The 17,747-nt window shown below is 44.0% G+C and overlaps 1 protein-coding gene across 2 annotated transcripts; it reads right to left on the reverse strand.

The window, feature by feature from the left end:
* Window positions 1-872: 872 nt before the first annotated feature.
* MICOS10 (mitochondrial contact site and cristae organizing system subunit 10) lies at window positions 873-16,231 on the reverse strand. 2 transcript variants are annotated; one of them, XM_086476064.1, is made up of 4 exons: window positions 16,147-16,231; window positions 4,805-4,852; window positions 4,104-4,213; window positions 873-1,117 (listed from the first exon to the last, which is right to left on the reverse strand). In XM_086476064.1, exons 1-4 carry the CDS (start codon window positions 16,211-16,213, stop codon window positions 1,109-1,111), a joined length of 234 nt encoding a protein of 77 aa, XP_086332190.1. In that variant the 5' UTR covers window positions 16,214-16,231; the 3' UTR covers window positions 873-1,108. The 2 variants fall into 2 exon arrangements, with proteins under 2 accessions (XP_086332190.1, XP_086332189.1); XM_086476063.1 differs by lacking the exon at window positions 873-1,117 and adding an exon at window positions 1,125-2,069.
* Window positions 16,232-17,747: the final 1,516 nt, after the last annotated feature.

Below are 17,747 nucleotides of genomic sequence, written 5' to 3' on the forward strand. Positions count from 1 at the left end.
CACTCACCACGCAGCAGAACAGGCTTTCAATAAAGGGCAGTTCCATATCAACCTGTACCACTCCCTTTCTATCTTGGGAGATGCATTTACATCTTGTGCTACACAGACATTATGCAGCAAGCATGGCACAAAGAAAAGAGGTTCTCGAGAGCTATCTCAATAGCCAGAAAATTGTGCTGAGTAAAGAAGCGGTAAAGGCAACCTCTTGAGCCAGGAGAAGAGCAGTAGACAACATGCCAACAGGTAATTAATTACAAGGACTGAGGTGAATGTAAAGAAGGGAGTACTTGGACCAATGACTTGCCAAGGTAATAAAGAACTTTAAATATTTGTGACCCGTTCCCAGACATCAAAACCTGGATGTTATCCCACAGAAGAGGGGTGAAAAAACAATCAACCTAGCAGGTAAGCTCAGAGCCAGATGGCATGTGCATCTGTTTAATTCGCCCACTATAACGAGGGCGTTTCAAACGCGGGTCACTCCATGACTCAAAGCTCCAAGGGACAGCACTGGCTAGCTGCATCAGTCACACAGTCAGGATTTGCCCTTTTGGATTCTGCCTCTTTGGAGAGGACAAAATTCCAGTTTTAAAGGGCAACTGTACAAACAGGACACAGGAGTATTTACATTCCTCTCCAAACACCAGCACAAGCAGCAGGGGTCTAGTGGGTGATTTATGAGGTGGGAATGCTTCTTTGAACTGTATGCTAGATGGGGGTTGCCTTTCCAGAGTGGAAAGGAACATACAACGGCTGTCTTTTCTGAAGAGCTCTCACAGTGGCTTTTACCCAGGTGGTCACAGCTGCTAGGTACTCAAAATGAAGTTCTCTCCTTCCATTCTCTCTCTCACATACAAAGTCAACACACCAGAGAAAGCCATTTTTCTTTTATTTATTTCCCAGAAAAGCTCTTCCTTGCACTTTCCAGACATGACACAAAACAAGCAACAGAACTTTGTTTCATGTACAGAAACAGTTTGTTGGAGTATAAAGAGTTACTGGTGATCGTTACTGAAGAACGTTGGCTTATTCCAGGGGCACTTCAGTATTCCTGAGGAATAATCATTGATTTCTCCTTCCTTCCCACTGGGATAGTCTTAGTCATTAGTCACTGTTCCTGTAAAGCAAGAAGGCTTATATTATTAAAAAGCCATTTGGGTTCCTTACATGGAAGGTGCTGCACGATGTAAAGCAAGCCACTCAGCTTTGTAACATTTCCAGAAGGAAGGCTAACATTTTCATCCTTCGCTAGACCGAGAAGTTGAACATGGAGAAGTTAAGCAGCTATTTTCATACCAGAAGCATGCCACGTTTTCACGCATATAACCCTCCATTCTGATAAAAACGGTACTTCAAAAAAACCCAACATTATTGTTGAAGTTAACTATTCACAGACTGAACAGAAATCAGACAGAAATAAAGCCACAAAGGGCAGGAGGAAAGGCTCCAGTTGCCAGACTTGTTGTGTTCTTGCACACCAATATAATCCACTTGGCTATTAAAGTACAGGGTTGGGGGGTTTTGGGTGATAAATAATACAGGCTAAATGACCTGAAAAATATGATACTTTCCATTTTGCAAGGAAACCGAGGTCACACAATTCTCAGCCATACCAGTTTAAGCTAGATTTTGACCTTAAATTCAGCTGAAGTCACAGTGAAATCCAGTTGATCAAATTACTTAAAAAGCCCTCAGAATCTTATGACCACAAATTAGAACTTTTCTGCATTTTAAGTAGTCTCTTGGTCTGGATCAATGGCTCTTGCATTGGTGTTACTGTTTCACGATCAACTTACTAACCCAAAGGATGGGCAGCGTGATGATCCAAGTTACAGCCAGAACAGCTGCAAAGTTGCTTTGTAATCTCCCGATTATTTGGTATCACGAAGGTCCTCCGTCCCCTCTCATTCTCACTTAGGACTCAGAATTAAGAATTGATCCCGAAGAATCAAGAATCCAGACTGGATAAAGCCCCGAGTAACCTGGTCTGACCTCAGAGCTGACCCCGGTTTGAGGTCAGACTAGATGACCTCCTTGGAGTCCTTTCCAACTTGAGTTATCCTGTGATCCTACAAACTTGACAGGTTCAGAAAACTAGAAATAATTTCATTCAAGTTAATCCACATTACATTTCTCTCTCTCTTAATAAAGCTGATTTTCTTGCAGAATCTCACATTTTGACAAGTTAGCATTTGAACAGAACTCAGCTTTGTAAAGGAAGTCCTATAGAGTTTAGTTATAACGGTATTTTCTAGGAAAAAACAGATGAGTGATAATGCAACAATATTTTCCATGTTCCTAACCAACAGAAATGAAATAATTTTGTTGTAATAACCCTGGAGCCATTATCCATGACACGACATTTTGGAGAGAATTAATGACATTAACCATTAGATGGCTTCATCCTTGTGTTCCCTCTCTCAGCATGTCCAGCCTCGTTGTGCCAGAGACAGCTAGTGGAGACAGTCCACTGGAAACTATTTGTCTAGTCTTGTGCCATGCAGGCAGCTGCGCCTCTTCTGTGAAGTGTCCTTTCAATTACCTCATGCTTCGAAGGACCACCCTTGCTCCAGAGCACAGATTAGTCCTTAATCCAAACAAAATCCTTTACTAGGCTGACCTGAAAGTCAGTTTTTTTGTTGCCCAGCATCCCCAGTAACAGGCATCCTTGAATGAATAATGCTTTCTCAGAACATGTGAACAGGGCATTTACCATTCCCATGAAGCCACCGACATGTCACTCCAGTTTCTTTTCAGAGACATAAACTGGAGGAATACCCTCAGGATGGTGTGGAAAGCTAACACGTTTTGATGTTAACAAATCTGTCCAGAAGAGTCATGCACGGACTTTTGGTTCTGGGCTGTAGCTGACAATGCTGTATCAGCTGCACCCAAGTCACAGGTTCTCTGTCTTGCTACCCAAAATATTTTATTCTGAAGAAGTTGTTCAAGAACCCTGTTATTGTCTCCCTTTCCTTAGAGGCAGCTGAAGAAAATGTTTGTAAACAGGTATGCCTGGTAGGGCTGCAGAAGGCTGGCAAAAGCTCATCTGCCAGTAAATCTAAGGAGGACTGGACTCAACCTACAGCTCCAGATGCATCAGGAAAAACCCCAAAAGCACCTTCAGGCTCCTTCATCAGGCAGACGAGCGATAGAGGAGCAACTTTCGCATTCTGAGTACTTGCCATGAAAAGCTCCTGGCAGAAAATTTTTCCTCAGTCCTTTCTGAAGTGCTAAAATAACTGTAAATATCTCCCGGTGGATGCCTCTCCACCGGTATCAGTGAAATGCTTTTAGCAGTATACGACTTTGTGGATCCAAAATATGCGTGCACACCCCCTTTTTTTTTTTTTTTCCCAGATGCCACAATGATAAATTACTGTAAGAACAGCTCCAACTTTTACATGTGAAGAAATAAAGAAAATATTAATGGAGTCAGTTTGGGGACTTAGTGCACTGTGGGCAGTTTGTGAGCACACAGATGCCTCCTGCTAATTAATCTATTTTTAAGTATTTTATCTCAGCATGGTCAGTGATAATACCACATAAATTTAAATTATCCTTTTCAAAACTATTTAAAGTGTACAATTTCTTCAGACTAATTACTACATTACTATTCAGCCAAACAAACACAAAACTTACAAGTGATCAGTGTTTTCATGTTGAAAAAAAAAAAACAAACCCAGAGGAGATCAAAGACCTGCTTCCACAGGCAGAGCTACCTGACATGCCTGACAGTTTCCTCCTAGCTCATCTCTTTCAAAGTCTGAAGACAACAGAAACTAACTGTTAGTTTAGGTTTTCAGCTTTCCTAACATATATTTTTATCATACTTTTTTTCAGGTTATGGGAAAACCTCCCTGCATGATCTGTTAAACTAATTCTATGTATTCAGTCTGGTAAGTTTACTGCTAAACACTACCAGATAGTAAAAATTTCTAAAGAGCAGGGGAACCACCCCCGCTTCAGCAATACAAGTTTCTTCTTACTAGTGCTCTTTTGGGAAAGGCAGAGGATTATCCATTTAAGTGGTGTCTAGATGGCCTGTTTAATGCTAACTTATAAACAGTTACCAATCAACAGTAACTAGTACTGATACTTACTTTTACAAATTTACCATGGAGAAGATACGGAGACTGGAAGTCATGTTGACAATTGGAATAAGCCATTCCTAACCCCATCCCTGACCCAAAAGCGATAGGCCATGTCTTTCCTATGGGGGAAGGCAAGCAGAGAGAAAAAGTTAAAGTCAAGGAAAGCTGTTCATTTCACCTGACAGTGATAGCATTGTTAAATAAGTCCCAAGGAAGAATAAAATACCAGAAAATGCATACTAGGCATTTTCAAGTTCTACAAGTCCTAATATCAGCTAAAAAACAGACCACTGCAGAAAAACAAGACTAACAGTGAGTAACACAGCATCTTTTGAATTTAATGGAGGACAGTCTCTGAATTCAAGATATTACTATTGTGTTACCAAAGCATAACTAAAAAAAATTTAGACCAGTTCCAAAACCCTGGCAAGACTGGCATAAACTGATGTCCAGACACATGGCTCCAGTAACTCGGCTCAGGGTTTCCTGCAATTCCAGAATTTGAGCTGAGCACAGTAGGAACTGAGAGAGATGCTGCGTCTAACAGCCTTGTTACACAACGGGGAAAGGCTTAGGTGACTCCATTTCAACTGAAAGGACGTGACCAAAAGGGAAAGAATGGGTCTGACACGCCGATTAAGTTTTACATTGTACCTACAACAGACAGAAATCAGGAAGCCAGGCAGTCAAGATTACTGCAGTATACTTACTTTTGAAGAAGATGACTGAGAAAACAATTCCTAATCCAAATCCAGCACCTGTAAGAAGAAATGCAGTGAGTGAGAACTATGATAATGCAAAGTAATGGAAAATGATTTAGTTCTGTACAGAAATCCTTTGTTCCAACTCAGGAATACCAGACTCCATGCTATTTCAGCACACCAAACAAAAACGTTCTAAATAGCAACTCTGAAAAAAATAATTCTTGTTTCCTTGATTAACTGCAAGCAGCTAATTCCGATTAGCATCCCAATGTCTTCAAGTACATTATGAGAAAGATTTGGGAAACAAACCAGACTCTCATCCCAGGGAAAGTTACTGAATTTCTGTCACCATCTACAATGTGGAATTAAGATTTATTTGGCTCATTGTCAGCAAATGAGAAACACTTAAATGAAAACTTCTTGTGTCCTTGAGCTTTAGATTTTGCAGATGAATATCTTATTGTATTTCGTTTATCTCACTACTTTAACTACTTCAACGTGTGTCCTGAGGGCAGCAAAACTTTGATGCTTTGTGTTACCCTATACCTTGCAAAAGCAAGCTCCAGGCTGCTTATCTTTCACATCCACAACATTCATTATGGAGCATATTTAAGCACATTAGGAATGAATGACTTTTCACATCCTTATCCTATATATAGAAATAACTGCAGCAGTTGAAAAAAATTTATGCAGCACCATTAAAAAACTTGGCTGGCATATTTAAAAATAATTTTTGCTTTCCTTGGAAGGTGTGCTTATGGTTTTTTGCAAGAAGTCAGGCAAGTCTGCAAAACTCCTCTTACAACTCAATAAATATAACAGTGAAAACTTTGAGGTCAGTAGGTAAATTCTACCTTTAATCATATCCACTAAAGCCAAAAATTTTACATAAGGCACAAGTACAAAAGTTTAAAAAAAGGAAAAAAAAAAGAATCAGTCATGCATATGCTCATCAAAAAAATACCAAACACTTTCAGGTTTGTTTTGTGGCAAACCCATCCTCTTCTGGGTTTCAATCCTCTCCTTTCAACACAAGAAGTCTAACTGAAGTATAATGAGTTTTATTAATTACAAGATACACTTTCTTTTTTTAAATATTCCTAAAAGCATGTGATCCTTATTCAAGCTCCTGCTGCACGCATTACTAAGTGGGTTGAGTCCAGAACAATGCCAAAGAGTCCTATACCCTCTTGGCGCATAGGAGTACGTTTCTTTTTTAAAGTTTCCTTCTGCTCTTTAAACCTTTTTCCTTACAAAAAGTATACTAACGGCAGCTTCTATTAAGGCACCGATTATTGAAACAATTCTTTCTGCACTACCTAGTAAATTAACTAAGCACCCCACATTTTTCATTGATTAAAAACTTTGGATATTAGAACGGAGATGATTAAACAGATGATCTGAGCAAACCCCCTTATGTTCACTCTCCTGTTCGGACTTCACTATCCATATTTACTGAGAAATCAGAGTTGCTTTTGAAAACTCTTCTCATTTTACTACCGATCTTCGACTGTGACAGAGGTAACTGCTTTACCAGGTCATTACAACTTTGGAGTAGACTTACAAAACATGCAACTGCAGGGAAGAGCTCCGACCGCCTGCCAAGTGGTCCTGACATAACTCCCCCAGACATTTCAGAAACCGAGCATTTTGCAGAAGGTCAGTCTCAGTTCCTCAGATGTCTGGTCAGAGCTCCAAGCTCTTTCGGCATTTCAGACCGCGAGATACACACTACTCGGAGCATCTCGTTCAAACAGCTAACTACTCATCCCGTGTCACTGACCGGCACTTCTACCGAGACTGGAAGAGACACCATGCGTCACCAAGAGCAGCAGTTCAGCCGTGCTAATTCCTCCGCTCCCTCTCCCCAAGCAGGGCCTTCCTTCTGTACCTTTGCTATAATACAGCTGGCTCTCGCAGGATGTTTATGCTATTAAGGATAATTACTATCTTCAAGAATTCATCCAACAGACAACTGTTTGGCCCTGTGACCCGACTCCCTCTGCCAGTCTTATCCTACAATACACAGCTATGCTGCCTTTTTGGTTTGGGCTGTTGTACTGTAGGTGTGAAAAGGACTTTCTGGAGGTAATTACTTTCTGTTCAGACAGCGCTAGGTGTTGTTTGAACTGTCCAGCTCAGAAGGCCTGTCAGGCAGTGAGTGATACTGGTCCTACGCTTCCCGTCCAAGAAAAGATCCCCTCTGCCAACCCAAACAGTTTAGCTAATCAATGAGAAATGATTTACGGGATGACAAATTCTGCATCATCTCGATGCAGAGCCCGGGCAGTTTCTAATGTCACCACATTTTCCGCGTTACCAGTCAAACCCACATTCTTCTCACCAGCGTGGTGGTAAACTGCTTACTTTCTTAAGAAAAGCCTGCGCTAAGGCAGCAGCTACCATTAATACTGCTTCGTTCCACCCGCTTCGAGAAATGGTCATTATCTTGTATTCTCTTCACCTCCTTCAGACGCTCTCTCACATTACAGCCCCATTTGCAAGGGCTCCACACAGATGCCATCAATGCTGCTTCCTGTTGGCCATGGGGGAAGTTACAGGATACGCTTAAAGGTGAAAAATTTATGATTTCTGCCAACTGCAACCCAGCCTAAGCCTAAAGCAAAACCTAGGTCTTCCCCCACACTAATACCCAACACCACTGCGAAGCAGATGCGATCCAGTAAGACCATTCTGTTTTTCCTAAGAAAGCTTTTTTCTGAAGCAGTGAAGCTAAGGGGATTCTTCTTTTCCATGAAAACGCAATTTTCATGCAATTTTAGAGGCTATCACTGCACCCTGCTCCAGCAGGAAGGGGAGAGTACAGTGGCTGGTTACTTTAAAAAGATGATGGTAAGATACCTAGGGCCTTAAGTAACAAAAATGGTACAGAGAATTAAAGAAGGGATTGTCAGCTAATCGTTTTTTGTTCTCCGTACGAGAAGGCAACTTGAGAAACAAAGCCCAAAAAGTACCTCAGCTTCCCTCAGCCCAGAGGCAGTTGGGTTCATTCCTTCTCCTACCGAGGGACAGGCTCCAGTTTATGCTCAAAACTGCTGCTGATCTCAACACCCTCTCAACCAGAAAGGCTCCAATCTGCCCCCTCACACCAGCCATTCACAGACAGTGTTTGCTCTTTTCTGCTTGGTTTTAACGTTCAAGCATCGGCTTAACTTTAAACCAGAAGCTTTAGCTCCATATAATTTCTTAGCCTGTCTGGTTAAGAACCTATTTCTGTGGATAGTTCGTCACTCATCTTCATTCCACTAGAAAGTATTTGTGGTTATGTGGTCATTTCCTGTGTCTCCAGGACCAAGGGGGGGCGAAACCATCCTGTCTCGGGAGCAAAGTAACACGTTTCACTTTAATTCTATATAAAGTTACACCAGAGATAAACAATGGCAGAGCTGTTGATGAGTTTTACAGGTTTAAGTTCTCACATGCTCAATTTCCTTTTAAAGAGGCAACATGTTGCTTCAAAGAGCCTCCCACCTGATCGGGGGACACTCGGTCTGCAGCTGTTTCTACTAAAGATCAGCACCTCTAGGCCAGGCTTTAACTTCATAACAATAAAACATGAAAGGTTTATCTTACAGTAAAAACAAACGAACAAGGAAAAGCTAAGGGCTTGATCCATGCTGGGCACTTTTTCCCTTCTTTTCTTGCATGATAGCCTCTTTGGAGGAAAAGGCCACAGGAAAGAGTACAACCCATTTTTCACCTCCTCTGACAGTTTAAAATGTTTAACTTGAGAAACAGTCTCTTCCCCCCTACATCTATCACTTCAGCTTAAACTCATTTACAGTCAGTGTCAACAGGGGACAGGACGGTTCTGTGGACATCTCAGTCCCGCTCCCCAGTAAGCGTCCCGGCCGTACGGACCAGCACAGCCACACGGAATTGGTATTAGGCAGAAAGCCCAGTCTCCAAAACTTTTTCATTCTACTTTTTTGGCTCGTACACCTTCCAAGAAAAATGTCACGGTACCTCAAATCAATCTAACACACAGAAGAGCACGCGCCGTATACCCAACAGGACATCATAAAAGTGTCTCAGAGAGAAACACAAATCTTCAGGATGGGCTCCTGCCCCGTAAGAACATCTGGGAAAAGCTTTTTCTATAAATTTAATCAACAGTCCCTCCAACAGCGATACTACATGGTTCTTTCCTAGGCTACCCAAGTAGCTACAGGCTGAAGCAGCTATTAAGCCTGCCACACCTAGATACACCTTTCTTCAATAGCTTGAAACTTAGAACAGGAGGATTAAAATATGCTTGTTGACATCTGGCAAATGTGTTGCTGTTCCTATAGCAGCTGGAAGTTTTAAAGTTACTCAATAGTTTTCTTTTTGTCATCAGACTATTTTCCTCTGCCATTCCTTACACATAAATACAAAATACAGAGCTTCAGCCTCCTCTCTTTCAGATCCTGTTAATTTACAATTAAAAGAACTGAATGATCGAAATAAAATGCAGAAGTTGCTCCCGGAAGACAGCTTCTCATTCTGAGAAAACAGCAACCACTCTGTACAGACAAGAGTCTCTAAAATAGGTCAGGGACTTGTCCCAACAGAGAAGATTTCTTCCCAGCTCGAAAGGCAGCTGCCATTAGGATCAAGAAAATCTATCGAGCTCGCTTAGCTTCTCTCTGGGGACAGTGACAGCAACAGCTTCAAGGTCCAACAGCAGATCTCATCCACGGGCCTGAAGTTTCAAATGAGCATCAGCTCAGGCCAGCACTAAAATTTGCTTTAGGTAAGGAAATGCCCAGGAAAAGTGAAGATCTTCAGAGCAGACAAAAAACGCAAGCACCTCTCAAACTATACTCTCCCTCTGTTGTAGGGTGTCCCGTCCTGCCCCCCTCCAATCCCACTTCAAGAAGATACAGGGGCAGTTGTTGTGCAAAAATGGTGAGGAGATCCTTCTGCATACACCAGGACCTTTTATAGGGCAGCACTTAGCACCAGTTAGAAATCCAAGACCATGAAATCACTTATTTACGGAGAGAATTAATTTTAAGCAGACTCTTAGCAAGGTCTTTCGTGGCAGGAATCAGATTTTCTTCAAACACCAACTTTGAAGCTTTCATTCTCATCTCCCCCGTTGTGTGGATTGTTTACATAGCAGACAGAAAAATGAGCAAGGACACTAAAAGAAAAAATAGTGAAACTATAAACCAAGTACTCGAGGAAGAAGCAGGGAAAAAAGTGTGTTTTCTTCTAGCGCTTGACTGTAGTAACACAGAACATTTGGAATGACAGACTATAAATACCCAAATACCATTACAGTACAAAAATCCCAACATGTTTCAGGGGCCACTTTCACCCTTCAGCACTCCCGCAGGTCAACCGCTGCCCAAGGCTAACCTCAGATAAACACCAGCGCTTTGCAGATGGACCCACGGCAGCGGGAAGTATCGCTGTTGGCCCACGAGCTCCCAAGCAGTCACAGCAATAGTCTCAGAGGGGACCAGAAACTCTCCATCCTCTCACCCGTACATGAGCCGGGGAGAGGAGGGCAGACGTGTTCCCTCCCTCTTTTAAAAGGGGAAGGGGAGAAGCACGGAAGCTGCTTTTCGAATGGACAGCGCAACAAAGGATGTCACCAGTACTGCACCAAGCTCTCAGACAAAATCAGGGTTGCACTCGCTTTAGAAGCACACGAGAGAAATCAGCAGGATACTCCTAACACAGAAGATACACCTCTGACGGAAAACTGCGCCTTGCCTTGCTGCAACACAATAACAACAGCGTTGCTAAAAAGAAAAGTTTGCTGCCGTAAACACATCTACATCGGGGCTTTTGCCAGCCTAACTATGAGGGCTGGCGATCGTGCTTCTTCACACCCATCCAACGTAGGCTGACCATTACTGACGTCTACTGGCCCAGCTAAGAAATTGAGGCGATTTAGAGCAAGAAGTGTTGTGGTGGCATCTCACTAGCAGAATGCTAAGGAAGAAGCCTGATCCTTCTCAAATCTCTCCGTATTAATTTATTATCATCAAGGATGTGCCAGCAGCCCTGAAAGTGTTTTCTCGGAGAACTATACCCGACAGTATATAACAAAGTATATATATATAAAAACAAACAAACAAACGATACAACAAAGAACAAAGAGTTGTTCCCACCTACTGCTGTAACATCACAAGGACCAAAGGAGCAGTTTAGGGTGTCACTTGGCTGGAGTCCCCTTCCCCACACAGCGTCACTGTGTGCCACCTCCCAAAGGCGGCACAGCTGGCACCTTATCAATGCTGAGGACAAGGAAGTCCGTGAGCTTCGAGTCACTCCCAGCAGAGGAGACCTTACGCAGCCTGGGGTTTTGAACGGCTGCGCTATCGGACAGACGTCACGGCTCTTCTCTCAGGTTTTCCTGCACACCAGAAGTATCGCCAAGAGCAGGCTGGAACCAGGGTCGAGCAGGGCTTCCCCCAGCGCCACTCACCGCTTTGGTCAGTGAGCCCATTGGGCGCACTGAGGCAGGGCAGTTTCCCGACTCAGTCGGACGGCCAGCCAAGAGGAAGAGCAGGACACAAGGCAGTCAGGAGAAGAGAGACCTGGATTCCTAAGGATTTCCCCATCTTTCCAAAAGAAGATAGCAGCCCCTTAATTTGTAGGCAGTCATTGTATTCAGAACTCTGCTAATGACGTAACTGAATATTGCTGTCAGGTTTTTGACCAAAAGCCTATTCTCAGAACAGCATTTGTCCACCTCTTCCAAATAAAACTTTTTTTCGTTGGCTCTATTGCCTCCCCACCTAAGCCACGAGCAGTTAATATTTACACTACTTGGTCTGCTACAACTAGTAGAACTGGATCTTCTCCTGTACGACAAAGGAAAACAACTTGGGGTGACAAACAAAGCTCACATAACAATGCAGCTGTGTGCTCACACGATATTCATGCTCTCCAGTAGTAAAAACAAAATCCCAAATGAAGAACAAGTCTTTTGACCTGGTAGCTAAGACCGGATGGCCACATTACAACGGCCAAGCAAAAAACCCCCTTCAAAACAGGAATTTCAGGACTTTTGTATATTTAGAAAAAGCCTAATCCAGTTTTCAGAAAGTATAATCAAGTTTTATCATTATATAGACTGACTTTATCCTATTCATAACCATGTAAAGGATTATTTAAAAATACTGACATTGCAATCCATACAATGATTCTTTCTGAAATATTCAATCTGCAGAATGACACAAACAACACAATTTCACCCTTGCAATTAACAGAAACAGCTATTCAAGCAGGCCAGATGATGCAAGCCAGAAGAAATCATGTAACAGTTGCAGGAGAACTGAAAGTGCCCTTTTCTCTTAAAAAATTGCTATTAAATGGAAATTAAAAGTGTTTTATTTTCAGATGTCAAAACAGAGGATTAGACAAAAATGAACATTACTACACTGGGTTATTTACAAGCTTCCAGGCTGAATTTTGGTCAGACACAGACATACATCAAAACATTTGTTTCCTGTAAAAAAAATGAACTTTAGCACAGCAACTTAACACACAAATCAAGGAGCGAACAGCTTTCCTAGGATGACCTTCCAATAGGCTATCATATCAATAATGATATAATTATTGATATATATGTATCTCAATATAATAACAATAAATTACAGTGTTCAACTCATTTAAAACTACAACAGTTTCAGAACAAACCAAGACACACAGGCCCACAATCGCCCTCCCCTTACACGCACTCTTTATTGCCTCCCTGTTCCCTGGAAACAGCATATAGTAGTAATTTGTCCAAAATTATAGCCTTGCAGAGAAAAAAACCACTCTGCCAGTCCTTCATGAGTAATTGTCTTTCCAAATAAACAGGCATGAACTAGCAATCAGTTAAACAAACCAACAAACCCTTTAAACAGGGTCTGAAGCCAGTGGGATGGAAGACCACAATACTACTTATTTCCCTGTCCCTTCTCTACAAAGCTCTACTGATAAAAAGGGAAAAACGGTTGTGAAGGCTGGAGAGGACACAGAGTTTATAAAGCTTTGCAAGCTGGGAAGAAAAAGAAAGCCACTGTCGTTTGATGCTCCTTCCCCCCCACAAAACAAGCAACTTTTCTGATGGGTAAGAAAAATGCGTCTCAGGAAGAACAGAACAGAAGGTTAAATTATGACTGCATGGGTGGAAAGTCTTCAGAGCGGTAGGAAGCCGGAGCCAGCAGGATCTGGATCGCCCATCAGAGAAACCGCCTGGCCTGCCAAGAAAGTACAACCCAGCCCACTAGACACAAAACACTGCTAGGTTTAGAAAGGGAAGGGGGACAAAAATACCTAGACCCATCCTCATCACTAGCAAAACAAATAAACGTCAGGCCCAATGAAAAGGAGGCGAGCACATAAGCCCCAGCGAACAACGTTTCGATGGTCTGTGCAGGCACACAGAGGCTTACAGTACTTAACTCTGAAATCAAATACTGCCTTAACAACGCCTGACAACACGCTCTGTTTGGAACTAACAGGAAAAAGAAGGAGTTTTTAACGCTAAATTACAACATGCATGCAGGTAGTGACCAGGAGGTCAAAAATATAGCACAGCATTTCAAAAGAGGTAACATATGATAAATACACATTTTGGACATTTTAGTGGCAAGAGTTTCTTCCAGGAGCTTGATCTCCAAGTAAAACAGCACAGCACAGCTACGAACACCACAGCCAACTACAAACACGCCGCCTTACGCAACTGTAGTGGAAAGCCCAACAGCCCAACACAAGGCAGGACAGGCTGCAGAGCCCCAGCTATTATTTAAAAACATACTATTGCTAATAAAGTCATCCCGATAGCTGCTACCTTCCCTCTTCATGCTCTTCTCTTTCCCATGTCCCTCCAGCCCTCCAATTAATTCACAGGAGTTATCTGTCTCTACAGTTCTCACAGACACCGGAGAACGCGTGCAAGGCTTCAGAAATTCAGTGCTTTCCTTTATTTATAGGGTCTGGAATGCTAAAACACAGGGCTAATCCCAGTGTTTGTTTTTCCCCAGCCATTGGCTGGAAAGATCTCTCTTGCAATAGCACTCAGGAAGGATACTGCGGCCACCACAAGGAAAAGTCCAACAAAGAAGTGAGGATTTGGTAAACTTCTATACCCTGCATAACAAGCAATGAAATTCTCAAGTAAAAAAGTTTATTTTCTTTCTTTCTTTCTTCCCAGTGTAACAACCACCTCTCAGAGTTCACTGGCAACTCCAGCAAACTTTGCAGTACAAAGCTACAAAAACAACCACACAGGTTTTTAAAGTCCCTGCAGAGAAAACAATCATCTCCCCTGAGACAGTCTGAGAAAGTTTGTGTTATCAGCACTCAGTTAACAGTTTGCAAAGCTAGGCCACTGACTCACTTTGCATTTAAAGGCCATCATCATCATCTTCAGTCACAAACTACCGGAGTATGAAGCAACTTCTGGGTTGTTCTGACTTCCAAAGTTCATACCAGTTGTTAACACCACGGAGGAGGTTGCCAGCACAGACGCTTCAGTTACTGGATCAATCGTAAAAACACACAAAACAGAACAACACTATCACACATGAAGAGAAATGTGTGTCTGAGGCCATCACACTGGGTTTAGTGCTAGGGATAAAATTAAAGACCTGCAGCCCATGTGCCCTTTTGGGGCAATCTAATGAAAAACATTAATTTTACCGAGATCTCTGCTCAATGCCATCATGAACACAGTGAAGCCTTGGACTAGAGCACTAGTGCAGAAAGTCTGAGCACGTTTTCTTGCTTTTGTTGCCACTTTATAATGGAAGAAAACACCAAATTAGAATGAAAGGCCTGCTGAGGAGACGTGCTGCATCAAAACTAACCCCATATCCGCTTCTTTCAGCCTCCCGGAGAGAGTTTCCATGTACAGGATTCTTACATGTACAGCTGCAGCATGGAACAAGCTCTTGTTTATAACTTGGCATACTTAATATTTTATGATAAAGCAACCAACGCTATGGAAACATAAACATATCTGGATATGTTTGTCAGACAATCCTGAATAGAATTTCCTAAGGCAAAACATTGCTCTGGAGCACTTGACACTTTTCAAAGGCCTGTTATAAACAATGGAAGTTTCAGTTTACTTAAAATTATTAAACATCTTCTCTAATGGAAAAGTATTAGGCAACGAGAATCCCAAGTTCCTCATCAGCTTTCAAGCAAAAGGCCACTACAGCAACAAGAAATAAACATTCACATTTCTCAGATCTTATTTATGGTTCTACAAGAGACTTCTGCACCAACCCAGAACACATACCTTTTGGGTCAGATACATTGTTTCTTGCTCTACATAGCACATTTAAAGATTTGCTTTGGTACACACGTGTTATAAAGCCACAACCTCTCCAGCCTGTCACACGAAGAGCACTGAACTGCGCGTGCACAATTACGATCGCTCATGAAACACACAGTTCTAAGTGAAATGTTACGAATGGTTTGGTGCAGATCTGAAGCACCACAGGCACGGGCGCAGCCCTCACTTCAAGGGCAAACAAACACAGAAGAAAATCAACGGAACTGTTCCTCTACTTAAAGAAAAGGCACAACTGTCTGCAGGGCTGGGCCACCGGACGGAAAGCTCCTCAATGTCAAACCGCGCACACGGTACCACGCCACACATGCCAAAGCTATCAGCGTGTCACGCTGCGTATCGCTTTTAATAAACACAGTCCACCTCGTCCCCTGAGTGATGGGAACAGCTCTGCAGAAACAGATTTCGAAAACCAAGCCGCCGTCATAGCGAAACTAAAGGCAGGCAAGGTCGTGGCCCTGAAGGACCCGGTTATGCCTGCCCGGGGTTCATTCATTCAGGGCGGGAGGCGTCCCGCTGGCCGCGGAGCTCAGCGCGGAGGGAGATTTCCTACGGAAAGCTCTCATCTTCAACCGAGGGAGTAACCAGAGGTGAAAACCAATCCTCCGCTACCGGATCGCGGGTAAGATGGGGCCGGGCCGGGAAGAAGAGCCCGGGGCGGCCGTGGGAGCGGGCCCAGCGGGGGTCCGTACCCGCGGCCAAGGTCACCTTGCCACGCCCGGGGCCGCCCGGCTCCCTCCCGCCCCCCGATCGCCGACCCCCGGGGGCAGCGCTGTCCTGCGCCGAGGGCGGAGCCGCAGGACACCCCGCCGCACCGCTCGGGCCCACAACGCGGCGAAGCCGCCACCGACCTGAGCCGGGCCCGGAGCGGCGGGGGGCACCGGGCCGCACTGGGCCTCACAGGGCCCTTCCTCGCCAGACCCGGCCGCGCCGCGGGACCGGGCGGGCGGCGGTCCTCCCATCCCCGGGGCGCCCGGCCGGCCGCCACCGCTCCTCCCCGGGTCCTCCCCCTCCGCCCTGCCCTCCCCGCCCTTACCCAGCTTGACGGCGGAGTCCGCCAGACACCGGTCCCACTTCCTGCCCAGCTCGCCCTCCGACGCCATCTTGGCCGTCCCCTCCCACCTCAGGCCGTGCCCTCGCCTCCTCCCCAACTCTCGCGAGATCTCATGGCCCGGGCAAGCGGCGCAGCGCCACATCTCGCGAGATTTCCGGCTCGGCCCGGCCGCCGTTGTCAAGGTTACCGACCGCGGGCCTGGCCCGAAAGGCGGTTTTTCCCCGTAGGCCCCGGCCCACCACAGCCCCAGCCCTCCTTGGGCCCCATCTCTTCAGCCAGGGCTCCCGCTGTGTCCTCGTTAGGCCTCGTGTCCCTCAGCCTAAGGCAGGATCCCCATCTTCTCACAGGGCCCTGGCGTGGACCTGCTCCCCTCAGGGCTCTCACCTCATCCTTGGTAAGAGCCGATCTTTGCTGTAGGGTCCCATCTCTCCCGCTGTAGGGTTGGGTATGTCCCGCTGCACACGCATTCACGTGTAGGTTTTAGCTCAGAGAGGCTCACAGGGGTTCTGCATCCTACACAGTTCCTGCATCTTTGCTGCCTCAACTTCTCTTCAGGGCCTGAAATGGGGTACAGGTGTGTGAAAAACCAGCTGTTGCCAATCCCCATCGATGGCCCAGGGATCGCCTCCTTTACTTAAGAGCAACCTAGGCCTCCCCACCTTCTTGCTTAATGGGGAAAAGGAGCTGAATAATATTAGGAAGAACAGAACGTCATATTGAAGAAGTTATTCCATACAATAGGATGCTAATATTAGAGTAAGGAGTTGTGGGAAGGGTTCTCAGTGATTTATGGGGGTTTGGCATGTCCTGAAGTGTGCTACGGCATTATGGAACCAGGAATGTAAGTGTGAATAGTTTCAAACTTACTGTAATGAACTTTATATTGCACATGTTGTGTAGGCTTTCTGGAAATCATTCTCCAGAAGCCCTGTGAAAAAAAACCCAGTGTTTTTCAAGTAATAATGTTCTCATTCACACTTGGTAAGGCAATTTTTAGCTGTGATTACTCGTTTCAATTGCTTTTTGTTCTGACAGTTTATCAGTTTGGAGAGGAGGAGGCTTTACTGCTTTATAAAACTGGGAACTTCTTTAAAAATTCAATTAAAGATTAAAGCAACCAATAGAAGTCAAGACTCTCTGAAGCTGGCAAAAACTTTCTGAAGTTATTATTGTTTGTGGTCCTTCATTTGTCTTAAAAGTTTAACTGGTTTTGATCTACAGCAGTGACAAAGCCTTTTCCTGTACTTGGTTTAGTTCAATGCCTTCACATATCACTGAACAATCACAATTGATTATTTTTATTCAGTTGAAAATCTAAATGGCTTTTTTGAAAACTTTTTTGGAAGGCACGTGGTTAAACTAAGCCTTTGCAGGTTCAAGGGGTTTCCCTGGAGAGGGCAGTTCTTGTTCTTCTGTAAAGGGAGCCTCCTTTTCTCTTCCTCCCCCTGCAATTTATTCAAATCAGTTTGCACTGCTGTGTATTGGTATCAAAAATAGAACCGTGCATCAAGTTGCTTATAAAAATACCATCAGGATCAAGCAGTTTTTTCCCTGACTGGCTAAAAAGTGTTTTCTGAAACCAC

The sequence above is a fragment of the Leptosomus discolor genome, chromosome 20 (genome assembly GCF_034619465.1).
Source record: "Leptosomus discolor isolate bLepDis1 chromosome 20, bLepDis1.hap2, whole genome shotgun sequence".
Taxonomy (NCBI): Eukaryota; Metazoa; Chordata; class Aves; order Leptosomiformes; family Leptosomidae; genus Leptosomus; species Leptosomus discolor.